General features: G+C 49.9%; 1 protein-coding gene across 1 annotated transcript; it reads right to left on the bottom strand.

Annotated features, from left to right (window-relative positions):
• Positions 1–586: 586 nt before the first annotated feature.
• Positions 587–2505, bottom strand: LOC141572439 (olfactory receptor 2AT4-like). The gene is given in 1 exon segment (XM_074337129.1): positions 587–2505. A coding segment is annotated over 1 exon segment (828 nt). The 5' UTR covers positions 1938–2505; the 3' UTR covers positions 587–1109.
• Positions 2506–13935: the final 11430 nt, after the last annotated feature.

The following is a 13935-nucleotide window of genomic DNA, read 5'->3' as shown; positions in this document are numbered from 1 at the left end:
TCAGTTAGTCTAGATGGAGTCCCTTCTAGCATGACTTAGACCCTCATCCCTGGTAGTTCTGAGACTGGTTATTATGCCTCATCAGACCACGCTGCTTTAATTGCCCCTTTACAGTTAAACTTGGTCATGGAAGAAACACCAAATGCTCCTGTGCCTGAGGGCCAACATCCCAGCTCCCGTTACGGAAGAGTGGTCTTACTTTCTCTTGAAGATCAGGGCCAAATATCCTTACAAATATTTAACTCCTTTTTTTTTTTGACCTTTGTCTACTTGCGCAGTGGGCTTAAAATGACCAGGTAGCCATTGTAGCTTTCAATGTAGTGAAACTTACTGTGTCTCCTATGGAGTCAGGACTGCTTAACACACAAAGGCTAAAGTCATTAGGACGGAAAACCAGATTCTTTCAAATGGGTCACTGTGGGTAATGGTAAGTGGAGCCACTCTAACTTCTACCCCCTGGTTCTTGGCAGGAAGCCTGCCTTTTTAATGGGCAATCAAGCTGAAATGGATCCTTCCCATTGGACGGAAATATGGACCCTGTTACCACTCCCTCATTGGAGCAGCTAGTAGTTTTCTTACACAATCATTGCAAGCCTCCCACCCCCCACCCCCAACTATAGTGCTGATACATGAGTACTCACTCACAAACAAGTGGTGCCAATGCCAAAATTATAATAACTTATAGGGGGAAAAATTTGACATTGAATTGAACGCTAACTTCTTGGCTCCCACAACCTGGTTCTCTCTGTCTTATCACCTTATATTATTTCTCTGGGTCTGACTCCCTCACTAGACTATGAACACCTTGAGGGCAGCAACTGTGTCTGGTTTGTTTCTGTCTCCAGCACCTAGTAAAGATTTTTATGAATGATGACATGATCAACTTTTATTAATCACATTAATGACTGATAAAAATTGTGAAAACCACAACTATTCTATAGCATCAGTGGGAAGCCTTCTTCATCCGGTATTTGAGGACCAGGCTTTAGTTGTCTGCTGAACTGAATGAAGCCAATTTAGGCTACTGTAATTTATTTACAAATACTTGCTGTGTTTCTGTTTCGTACTAGGCACTGTCATTGGTGTCCAGGGAACTGAATTGGTTGCATTTAAGGATCAAGGGACCCAGAATGCCCTGGGCCCCGGGGACGTGCCATTTCGGTGATGGCTGCTTTGACATCCTTGTTCCTCAGCGTGTAGATCAGAGAGGTGAGGACAGGTGTGAGAATGGAGAACACCACGTTGCCCATGATGTGGTAGTCCAGGGGCAGGTTAGCTCTATAGGCCACGTAGGCTATGGCAATGGATGAGTAGTAGGTGCCAACCACCAGGAGGTGGGAGCTGCAGGTGGAAAAGGCTTTTGAGCGCCCTTCTCGGGAGTGGATGTGAAGCACCGAGGCGAGGATGTGGGCATAGGAGAGAAGCACCAGGAGAAGGGGCAGGAAGGACACCACCATGGCGGTGCAGAAGCCCATGAGGATCTGGGGCGTGGGGTCAGAGCAGGAGGCCTGGACCACAGCCAAGTGGTCACAGAAGCAGTTATAGATGTGAGCGGTGCTATCAAAAGCCATGTGGGAGGTCTGCACCACCGCTGGGATGGGCAGGAGGAGGGCTGTGAGTCAGGCACCGGCTGCCAGTGCAGCATTGGTCTGTGGGGTCATGAGGACGGGGCAGTGCAGTGGGCGGCAGATGGCCACGTAGCAGTCATAGGCCATGACCACCAGGATGAAGGCTTCAGAGCATGTGAAGCTTTGGAAGAGGTACATCTGTGAGAAGCAGGCAGGGAAGCTGAGAGTGTGGTCCCCAAGTAAGAGTAGGGACAGAATCTTGGGGACAGTGGTTGTAGTGGAGTGGATGTCCAGGACTGAGAGATTGATCAGAAAAAAGTACATGGGCTTGTGAAGGGTGGGCTCTGCCACCACAGCTGCTAGGATCATGGTATTTCCCACCAGGATGAGCAGGTGGATGAAGAGGAAAATTAAGACAAAGAGGAAGAGGGTTTCAGGCAGAGAGGGGACGCCCACGAAGTAGAAGACTGGGAAGGAGTCCTCTGGTGCATGACAGGTGGCTTTCCTGGTGGGTCAGGGCTGGATGTTGCAGACAGACACTGGGGACATCAGCCCATACCTGGAAATCAGAACAGTCAGGAAAACCTTAAGTAGAATATGCATCTTTTTCTTTCCAACCATGAATCTCAATCTCAACAGTTTTTTTTGTGTCTGGAATTTCATTGCACAACTAACATGCCTAGTATGGTGAGGTGTCTAATGAACAATGGTTGAAAGAGCTGGTCCTGTCTGGTGGGGGAGTTAGGTGAACACAAATATGTGAAGGGCTGTCCAAGGACAGGAACAACACTTAGAGAGATAGAGCAGTGTTAGCAATGCCAGGGATCCAGAGTTCATCCCCACATATGGAACATGTTTCTTACAATTAGAACTATCCCAGGAGGCAAAAAAGTGGCTTGAAAATGAGTGAACTAGAGGTATGCAAGGCTGAGGTCTTTTTGGCTGAAATGCTAGAGGAGGTTTACTATTTGGATAGGAGTTAGATTAAAGACCTTTAAGCAAGCTTCTAACCCTGGATCCTTTAAAAAAAAAAAAAGAATAACATAAGTGAACCACATCAATCGGATTCAGAGTTTGAGGGGCAAATTTCTTCTATTTGAGAGAAAAAGTTGAGAAGCATCCATTTATGTTCAATTAAAAATCAATTTAAAAATCAAGTAGTTTCTTTATTAATTCAAGTAGCTCCTTTAAGAATATCTGATGTGGTAGCCTCGTTCCCTCTACCATAGGTGGAGGAACACTCCGTGGATGGTAATGTCGATGCAACACTTCCCAGATGTTGCCCACTGTCCGCACCAGAATCAGTCATTTGGCACAAGCCCATCCAGTCCAGCTCTCTCTACACAGCAGTTCCTACATGGAGCTCTTTAACTGAGACCTTGTGAAGACAACAGGATGACTGGCTGTCATGCAGGAACTCATGCGGGGTCTCAGCTCCCACTCCCCACATAAGAACGCAGGATATGGTGAGGCCAAAAAGGAACACCCATGGAGCCATAGATAGCGGAGTCAGACCACTATAGTCTCGCTGGTGGCTGGGTTGGAAACACAGGAAGCAGGAGCCACACTATCCACAACCTGCTGTCCACTTCTCTCTGCCAACCCACCTCACTTGCTAACTGAAATCCGCCGTGCTAACTGCAATCCGCTCTTGCTAGCTCAGCCATCATCTTCTTGCTAGCCCCCATTTTCCTGCTAGCGTAGCCACAGCAGTTATATTAGTGGCAATGGCTCACTGGTTACAGCTGACGGCCAACTAGCCACAGCTGATGGCCATTTACTACCTGAGCCAGCATCTTTCCACGTGAGGGCGAGAGCCTGGAAACTACACTCCTGGCTCTGTCCCCACAATGGCTGAGAGTGACAAAGCTAAACCCAGGGATGAAAACTCTAAGCACTTTATTCTAGGGTTCCTTTGACTCTACTTATGTACCTCTGAGCCCAGATGATTGTCAATACCTCTGACAAAAACTGCCAGCTCACTGGCACTAAGGAACTGGTGGAAACTCCTCTTTAGGGATGGCTGAAAGAATCATTGCTGTACAGCTCTGGATTCAATTTCTCTTTTATGCCCCACTCCATTCTCATTTCATTCCTGGGCTAGGATGTTGTATCTCTTGAATCAGTGTTCTCTGTCTATATGTCCATTCACTTGAGGACTCCCTTTCTGGGATATCTTCTTGTGGTATTGATGGTGGTGGTGGTGGGGGGAGCCTCTTCCTCCAAGGAGCACTCCAGGATGCTGTCTGCTGAACCCAAAAATGGATTAAGCTGCTGCTGGGGCTCTCAGTCTGTCTCAGTCTAACCTGGGTGCCCTGTGACCTGCTTTGTATCCTGTCTCTTTGTCATATCCAGGGACCAACTATTCTGATTTGGCCAGAAAGTCCCATGTCTCTGGAAATCCCTCAGTTCCCAGGAAACCCGGATGTTGGTTACCTTATGAGGGTAGAGGCATTGCATATACCTTTGGTAGAAGGAGTCATTTCCCGGATGGGATCCAAATTGAGGATGGACTCTCCTCCTACTGGGAAAAAACAGACTCCTGGGGCCGTCCTGGGTCATTCAATACATCTTCCCGCCTCCTGACTGCTGCAGGTGTTACTGTTTAGCCATTTCATGCCCACACCTTGGAGCCTTCCTCTTCTGTCCCCAGTTCAGAGGGCACCACAGAGAACTGAAAAGTCTCAGAACCAGTGTCAGGAGAGAAGACCAAGCTCTCTGCAGAGAGTAACTCTGCTCCCTGGAGGCTGGTGAAGAAGGTTACTGTGCATCCAAGGCAGCCCAAGACCCCCAAGTGGGACTTTCCAACCCACAGAGCTGAGCTGAGGGAAATATTGACTTGCCCTTCACCTTGACTAAGCAATCCAGAGCCAGTCTATGTTGGCAGTCAGATCACTGCCTCTCCATCCCCACAACCCCTGAAGCAGTTCCATTAGGTTTTCCAAAGCCACCTCCAATTTACCCCTCTTCTAAGAAAACATGCCGCAGAGTATATAAGAGTGGAAATGGCCCTGTGGATAATTGAGGCCCTGATCCTTTCTTTACACATGAAGAATCAGGCCAGGGTGGGGGTGGGGAGCAGCCCTAGGTCAGCAATAGATCAGTGCCAGGGTTGGTCCTGGAAACCAGGCCTCCTGGCTCTGACCTTGGACTCTTTCCATCAAGGTAGGCCACTGGGACAATTTGGAGGCTCTGGTTTCCACCTGGGAAAAAATTAGGCCAAAGGTTTTATTTTCCACTCTCCATTTCTTTCGCTGATGTCAGAGACAACTATAAATTTCTGTTCTGTTCTGCGGGCATTTTCAAACAGGTTCAGATGGACCGGTTACTAAATAGAGGTTCTACATGGCTAGAGAAATATTCTTTTCAAGAAGTGACTTAAGGGAAAAGGTCATGGCAGCCATGGCCCCACGTCCTGAGCAGCCATACTGTACACCTGATGTCTGGTAAACCCAGCTCATAATACACCCTCGACAAACATTTGGAAGTAAATGGATTAATGAATGAAAGGTGAACCTGAATTAAACCAAACGTCTTTCCATAATGGACGAGTGAGCAGGGATTTTTATTTTCTCTTATTTTAGCATCTAACGTGACACAAAACCCATTTCCCTGAACGTTGCTGCAATTCTGACAGGCTGTTCCTTCCACTGACCAGGCCCCTGAAGCTGGTTTTGCCAGGTTTGCTGGGCAATCACAGAACATCAGAGCCAGAAGGGACCTTCAAATGCAAGCAATGTAGTTCAATCCCCATTTCCCCTCATTTTTCATTAAACATAAATAAATAAATAAATAAATAAATAAATAAATAAATAAATAAATGAGAAACACCCAGAGAAGGGAGTGCCTTGATCGCAGGGAGTTGGTGGCAGAGCTGCACTAGAAGCCAGACTCCTGGCTCCCTGCCCAGGAGTCCTAAGGGGCCACTGTCATGCGGGAGACCCTGCTCGCTGCACCATTTGTCGTGCGGGGTGGCCTGCAGGGTCTCTGCTCCCGCTCCCCATACAAGAACGCAGGATATGGTGAGGCCAAAAAGGAACACCCACGGAGCCATAGGTAGGGGAGTCATACCACTATATTCTCGCTGGTGGCTGGGTTGGAGACACAGGAAGCAGGAGCCATACACTTCTCAACCCTCATTGCTCCACTTGCAGGCTCAGCCACCATCTTCTTGCTAGCCCCCATTCTTTCTCTCTCTTTCCTCTCTCTCCTAGTGTAGCCACAGCAGTTATATTGCCAATGGCTCACTGGTTACAGCTGACGGCCAACTAGCCACAGCTGATGGCCATGCAATCACAGTTGATGGCCATTTACTACCTGAGCCAGCACCTGTCTATGTGAGGCCGAGAGCCTGGAAACTTCTTTCTGGGGCTCTGCCCCCACAGGAGTCATACCACTATATTCTCTCTGGCGGCACTATACTCTCACTGGAGGCTGGATCCACACTGTCCGCAAACCGCCATCCACACTTGCCAGCCAGCCCCCATTCCTTCTCTCTTCTTCCTCTCTCTCCTAGCATAGCCACAGCAGTTATATTAGCGGCTAATTGGCTAACTGGCTACAGCTGACGGCCAATCAGCCACAGCTGACGGCCATCTACTACCCGAGCCAGCACTCCTCCACGTGAGGCCGAGAGCCTGGAAACTACTTTCTGGGGCTCTGTCCCCACAGCCACCATGGGAAAGGCATTGAAATGTCTCTGTCTGGTGGACAAGATCATTCTGGGTGTTCTCGTCCTGTTTCCCTCACCTGCCTGGGGGGTCTTTGGGGCTGGAGATTGGCGCTGACTCGTGTGGGGGCAGAGCCCCAGAAAGTAGTTTACAGGCTCTCGGCCTCACGTGGAGGAGAGCTGGCTCGGGTAGTAGATGGCCGTCAGCTGTGGCTGATTGGCCGTCAGCTGTAGCCATTGAGCCATTAGCCACTAATATAACTGCTGCGGCTACGAAGGAGAGCAGAGGAGAGTGGAGGAGAGTGAAAGAGAGTCGTCGGTGGGTTGCAGACAAAAGGGACAGCAGGTCGCACGTCCAGTGAACCCAGCCTCCAGTGAGACCTTAGTGGTATGACTCCCCTACCTATGGCTCCGTGGGTGTTCCTTTTTGGCCTCACCATATCCTGCGTTCTTGTATGGGGAGCGGGAGCAGAGACCCCGCAGGCCACCCTGCATGACAAATGGCGCAGCGAGCAGGGTCTCCTGCATGACACTCGTCTCCTGTGAAACCAGCCTCTCTGTGGGGCTCAGCACCTTGCTTCTTGGTGTTCCAGGCAGAGCCTGGAGCGTGGCTGTCCTGACCACCTCAGGGGGTTCTCGCTAATCCCTGCAGGATCAGACAATACTTGACTCTATGGAGAGCTTCTGGTCCTGCTCTCTCACTGTTTCTCACAGGGCATGGGAGGCCCAGAGAGGGGCTATGACCTGGTCAAAGTCACACAGTTAGCAAATCAGCCCCAGAGCCAGCCAGCCTGGAATACTATACAGTGGGCAGAAAGATTTCAGCCCATCTTCCTTTTCTTAGAGCCTCTCTCACAGTGGGGTGAGGGTCCCTAAGTGCCTGCCCGCCCTAAACCCTGCCCTCCCAGAGCCTTGGGCCTCCTTGGGCTCTAACGGGCTCTTGGCACTTCCTTTGTAGCCTTCACACCTGAGACCTCTGCAAGGTGGCCCAGCTCACCTGCAGCCAGGCCACTCCAGCTACCCCCTTCCTTCCCAAGCCAGCTCTACCTCAGTGGGTGAGACCAGGTTGGTGCTGAGCCTGGTCCCATTAAACCCCCAGGTCTTGCCCATCCCTAGCCTGCTGGGGCCCTACTCTCTGAAGTCTCCTGCTGGGACCCTGAGGAATGATTTTCTGGGGACTCCCAAGCGGCCGGTTAGCAGCTACCACTGGGCTTTGCTGATACTAGAACAACAAGATGAATTGTCCTCACTGGGCCCAGAACTCTGCGGTGTATGCAGCTTTTCATGCCCATTGGCATCCCCAAATACCAAGGCTCAGAGGGGAAAGAGATGGCCCGCAGCACAGCAAGCCAAGGACAAACATCAGACGTCTCAGGTTTGCTCTTAGCCTAACCTCTGAGCCAACCAAACACACAAAAGAGAAAAATATTGTGAAAATTCTCTATGTAAATGTAGAGTGTTGTGCTGTTGGCCAGGGAATAGTGGAGGTGGAAGGGTGGCCCTTTGAGTGTTTTGAAGGGAGAGGAACAAGTGTGACAGAGCCGAGAGCCACTCAGTTCCCCAAATCTTCACTGTCTCTTGCTCACCCTCTTTTGTTCACTCTTATTCTTTCTTAGCTGCCTTAGAACTCTAACTCCAACCTCCTCTAGCAAGCCTTTTGTGATTTCACTTTCCTCCAGCTCCCAGTGTTCTTGTTCTCCTCTGGGTTAACCAGGCCTGGCTGCCTATGCTGCCCATTTTAAAGATTAGGAGAACTGAGGGTCATCATTCATTCCACACTGAATGACGCTGGCTTTGCACTGGGTACCTGGTCACAGTGAATTGACACAGTCTAGTGGAGGTATACAATGAAAAAACTGACCACCAATTATATCCAATGTGATCTGTGCTGCTATAGAGTTGAAGGGCTCAGAGGAGGGACCAGAGTGGGCTTGCATCATGGAAGACATCTTTTGGGTAGGGCACGAATTATAAGCGGATGAGGAGAGTGCTCCAGGCCAATACGGCCTGGGCAAAGTCAGGAAGGAGTGAGAAGGCAGGAAGTGTGTTACAGGGCAGACACAAGTGTGTTTGGGTTGCAATATAGAGGAAGAGACTGGGAGTCTCAAAAGATGAGGCTAAAGAGTTTGGCAGGGGCCACAGTGAGCAGGGTTTCAAATTCCAGACCAAGAAATAAGAACTCAGCACGAGGACACTAGAGAGCAAGGGCCAGCCTTTAGGCAGAAGACTAACAGTCAGCTGCAAGTTTCCAAAAGATCACACCCACTGCCACGTGGAGAACGGATTCAAGTGGGAAAGACCAGAGGCAGGGAGACCAGCCAGAGAACTGGATGGTGAGAATAGGGAGAAGTAGCAATGAACAACGATGGCAGAAGCCACTGCCCTTTACTGAGTGCTTACCTGTGCTAGCGACTGTGTCCAGGTGGTCACATACCTCATTTCAGTTCACCTGAGCACAGGTTTTTCTTACCCTTCCTTCAGAGATGAGGAAGCTAAGTAACTAATCCTGCCTTGGTCCCTCCTCCGGGCCAACAGTGAGTTGCTGTTAGAATCCTATCTATTGCCAAAGCCCACAGCTCTGAACTATCAAGGCTTAGAGAAATCTTTGAGGTAGAATCGTCAGAATTTGATAACTGTATGTGAAAGAGTCCAAAACAACGCTCAGCATTCTGGTTTGGGTGACAAGGCAGGTAGCGGTGATGTTGACCGAGATGGAAAACGTGATGGTGGGTGATGAGCAGTGTAGATGGAAGGCTCAGGAGGAAGACCATGAGTTTGGTTTTGGACATATTGCATTTGAGGAGCCCATGGAACACCCAAATGGGGGTGTCTGGCCGACATTTATGTCTGGAGCTGAGGGGAGAGAGCTGAGTTGCAGGCCAAGACTAGGGAGCTTTATGCTTTATGAAGCTGGGAAAAAATGCAGAGTGACAAGGATAAAACCTTGGAGGAAACCAGCACGAGATTGAGGTAGGACAAGAAGTGTCTGCAAAAGATGCTGGGGAAAAAATGTCTAGCGAGTGAAGCAAAGCCAGGAGAGCATGACACAGCACAGAGGAGCTCCAAAGGGCACGTGTGGTCAGCAGCAGTAAAAGCTGCTGATGGGACCAGACAGATGAGAAATAATGCGTGTCCAGGGGATCCAGCAAGGAAGAGGTCCCTGGTGACCTTTGGGGTGAGCAGGTCCAATGGAATGTTGGGCGTGGAAGGTTAGGGGGTAAGTAGAAAGAGAGTAAGTAACGTTATGTTCAGCTATGAAGAGAAGTGGATAATCAGAGGGCAATGAGGGAGTCAGGGAAGCTTTTGTTGTATTTTTAAGTTGGACATATTTGAGCAGATTTCCCACATTTATTGGAGGGAATTAGCCAGTGGAGAGGTTGAGAAGGAAGGAATGTGAGAGGAAGGGACGGTCACCAGAGGAGGAAAAGAGGAATTTTTGAGCCCAAGGTCTAGATTCTTCATGAGTCAGGTGGGCGAGAAGGAGGTTAAAAAAAATAAAAAGAGAGTGTGATAAAGGCAAGTTTGCAGATTTAGTGACTCAGGTGTGGGGGGCAAGTCTCACTTAAGACAAGAGTGGTGGGAGGATTTTGTGAAGATGCTGAGATTGCAGGAGAGTTTATTCTCCACCAAATGGGACTGGGAGGCTGTATAATGGTTATGTGCTTAGATCTTGGTACCAGACCAATTTGGATTCAAGTCTGGCATTTATGTCTTGGACACTCTGTTTCCTCCTCTGTAAAATAGAGGTTGTTCGTTGAGTAAGTATCTCTTGCGAGCAAGCCGGTTGAGAAGAGGAGAGGGATGTGAGCAGGTGTCATTAGCATTTTCCACTGAGACTGCACAAGCCCGGTCCCTCTCCCCTGGGACCACGGGGAGGTCCATAACATTCACAGTCCAGGTTTCACCCTCCTTAGAGAGTGAGGAGGTCAAGAAATGTCTCCAGGAGGAGGCATGTACCAGGAACATTTTTGAGCTCAGAACAGAAAACAACCCAGCCTTCTGAAGTTCCCACCATAGTGGAGGCCAGCTGCCTGCCCTGGAATGTCGTCAGTGACGCTCTGTCTCGCCCCTACTGCTCCTCACCTTCACCAGCAGGAGGCTCTGACAGACGCAAATGGCTGGAAACGGAAAGTGCCAAGGAGGAAAGAAAAGTTATAAATATGCCCACGGAGAGCCTGAGCTGCCTACCAGGCGGTGGGCAGGAGTCCCGTGGAGCTCTGGGGAGAAGAGTCCAGAATGGGCCCAAGGTTGGGGCCTCCTGCATGTTTATCACCGTCACCTTCCTTTATGCCACTAGGAGGCAGTGTGGTATCAGCTTTGGGAGACAAATGAAGGTGGGTTCAAATCCCAGCTCCTCCCACTTACCGGCTCCAGGTGGACAAGAGACTTCATGTCTCTCTGCCTCTGTCTCCCCTTTGTGAATAGCGGTGACAGTACCAGCGATATCTGCTAGAGTTAAGGGTTAGTCAGATACTCCAGGTGGGAGTACCTTACAACCTGAAGTGCTGTGACGATTTCCCCATCACTGCCACAGTCACGGAAAGGCCACCCCCGGATGTCTTCCCTCTGAGGTTTTTCACCCTCATCGCTGCTTCAAGGCAGAGGAACTGGCCGATGGGAAGTTCCCTGAGGGTCTGGCCAGCCTGTCCAATGTTCACTGACCGGGGCCACACAGAGAACTAGGATATGACCCTGATCCTGCCCTCATCCGTTTTCTTTCTGGAGGAGTCAGGCAATACTTGGGGCGGGAGTAGTGGTGGCTCAGAGGTGGTCCTAGAAGGGCGAGTGCTAATCCTGTGACCAGAGAGGAAGAGCACATATAGCACCAGACCTGAATGTGCACAGTAGGCTCTGGGCGGAGACTTTTGTGGTGGGAGAGCCGGTAAGGAGGTTACCGGTATGTGACAAGGAACATCAGATGTTAGGCTAAGAAAGAAACCTTGCTGTGAGGAGCAGGGTTGGATGCCATCAGGTCAGGGTTTGAAAAGATGACTTCCAGTAGAATGTGGGTGATCGATTAGGACAGGGACACGAGTCACAGAAGAGTCAGAAGACTGGGCACGCATCCAGGAGAAATGAGGAGGGGTGCTGAATTCGTGGGTGCAGGGGGAGATAGAGGAATGTGAAGGACCAGAGAGTTCCCACACAGGCTGTAGAGAGGGAAGGAGAGAGGGAGTCAGGGATGGGAATGCCCCCAATGAGACTGGGAGCTCAAAGCAGGGACCTGGGACGGGCAGGTTTCCAGGCCAATGATGAACTCTTTGCTGAGCCGGAGGTATCTGGGGGACCCCCAGGAACAGGTAGACATCAGGAGGGAATCTAGGCTGGAGCCAGATCTAGGAGTCACCAGCTGGGGCTCAAGCCCTTCCTGTTGTGGATGGGAAACCTGAGATTTGAGGAGGAAAGTGACATAGCTAAGGTCACGCAGAACAGGCCTGGAAACCAGTCAAAGGTACTTAGCTCAGTACTCAACTCTGTACTCAAACCCATGGCTTAGGGACAGGTGGGCCGATGACTGAGAACTCAAACTAGCCCTTTCAGACACTTAAGTGCCATTGCTTAGAATATGAATTCTGGGGCCAGACTGTCTAGGTGAACTCCGGGTTCTGCCTCTTACCAGCTGTGTAACCTTGGGCAAGACTCCTAACCTCTCTGTGCCTCAGCTTCCTCATCTCTAAACTGGGGATTATAATGGGTAGTTGGGAACATTAACTGAGATAATACAAGTAAAGTACTTACAACAGTACTTGACATGTAATGAATGTCAGTCATAATTATTGCATCCATTTTACAGTTGAGGAAACTGAAACTTAGAAAAATGAAGTAATTGCCCAACACCACACAGCTAGTTATTGGCAGAGGTGAGGCTTGAGTGACTCCAAAAATTAGATTGCTTTGTTTGTGCTGAACTGTCTTCCCTTTTGGCTATTTCTGGAAAATGGTTGATGTTTTTAACTTAAAAGACAGGAATCCCCAGCCTAAGCACCCTTAGAGGAGCTTCTGTGGCCCTCTACGCTCCCTGTCTGGGTTCAGCTCTGATTCTAACACCATCACGAAGCCTGTTTGCTGGAGAGAGCCACCCCTGCCCTCGGCAGAGACCAGGTGTACTCCCTTTGGGACACCTCAGGCCTGATCTCTCCCCTCCCCCAGTAAGACACTTCTGTGTTCCACCCAGCGAACCAAACCAAACAAAACAAAACAAAAAAAACGGCAGGCATTTAAATAAGGACAGCACCACTTGAATAATGAGAGAATTTTAGATATGAGTGCCAGAAACAGCAGGAGTGAGCAAATCTAGGAAAAGTGTGTGTAGATTGGAGAGAGTAGGTGTGTTTGGGGTAGATCGTGAAAAGGAGAGAATCAAGCAAAATGCAAACTGACAATGCTCTGAATAGCAACACTGATGAAAACAAGTTAGCCTGTTCCAGCCCCTCCCGAGAACCTTAGAACAGAGGCAAGCCTGGAGGCGGCCCTGATGTGGCCCTGATGCCAGGCAGAATTCTCTTTGTCCATGTGCTCACTGGAACATCTGCGGAGGGCCCGCCTGGCTGCGAAGCAGCTGCCCTCCCTGGTTATGCTTCCTGCCTTCTCCATCTTCAGGCTCATAACCGCGTCAGGAGAGGAGGTGACTCAGATTCCTAGATGAAGCATGAGGCATGCTGCCCCAGCAGCTGTCCTAAACTCCGCTCAGAAACAGCCCTTGGGTTTCTACAGAAAACCCACACATGCCGTTGCACTTCCTTTCCTCAAGAGAATAAAATCACAGTAGTATTTGTTGAGTACCTCCCTACCGGGCACTATTTCAAGCACATCCATTTATTAGCCCCATCCTACAGAGGAGAAAACAGGCATAAAGAATTAAGAAACACATGGGTATGGAGTTTCGGTTTGGGAAGATGAAAAAATTCTGGAGAGGGATGGTAGTGATGATTACACAACAATATGAATGTACTTGATACCCATGAACGTACAACTAAAATGGTTAATTTGATGTTATGACTATTTTACTACAAACAAACAATTAAGTAACACAGCTCCCAAGTGGAGCAGCCAGGAGTCATAGCCATTTAGTCGGGTCCCAAAGCCTTATTCTTGACCACCCACGGTTTCTCTCACTTGCAAGTGAAGCTACTGAACTGGCAGACGATAGAGAGAGACAGAGAGACTGGGGCACTTGACATTCAGCTGAGAAAGATGGGTTTATCCTGAGGGTACTGGAAAGGGGTGCAGGATGGGGGCAGGGTTTTCATCAGGGAGGAGGGGTATGGTCAGATTTAAGAGTGGGAAAGTTTCTTCTGGCTCCCAGGAAGATGGACTGGAGGATGAGGCTGGGGCACAGGCCAGCCAGAGCTGCGGGTGGCCTAGACCAAGGTGGGGACAGCAGGATGGGAAGAAGTGGGCCGGTTTAAGAGACTGGTGAAGTGGAACAGACAGTGTGGAGGGGAGGGAGAGAAAGAGGGAGAACTCTCACCGGGCTCCTCCTGGCCTGTCCCTTTCAGGCTCCTCGGACAGTGGTCCTTCCAGCCCCTTTCCCGGACAGGCATCCTGGAGGAAAAGCCTGCGGCACAGGCCTCCTTTCTGGGCTCCGGGGGCAGTGTTGCAAAATCTTTGGGAGGTTGGGGCCCTTGCTCCAAACTACCTGCAGCCAGAGGCAGTTGCTTGCACCCTTGTCTCCTCTCCCAGCCTTCATAGCATTCC

This window comes from Rhinolophus sinicus, linkage group LG06, assembly GCF_036562045.2.
Source record: "Rhinolophus sinicus isolate RSC01 linkage group LG06, ASM3656204v1, whole genome shotgun sequence".
In the NCBI taxonomy this organism is placed as follows: Eukaryota; Metazoa; Chordata; class Mammalia; order Chiroptera; family Rhinolophidae; genus Rhinolophus; species Rhinolophus sinicus.
This window is presented reverse-complemented; position numbering and strand designations above follow the sequence as displayed.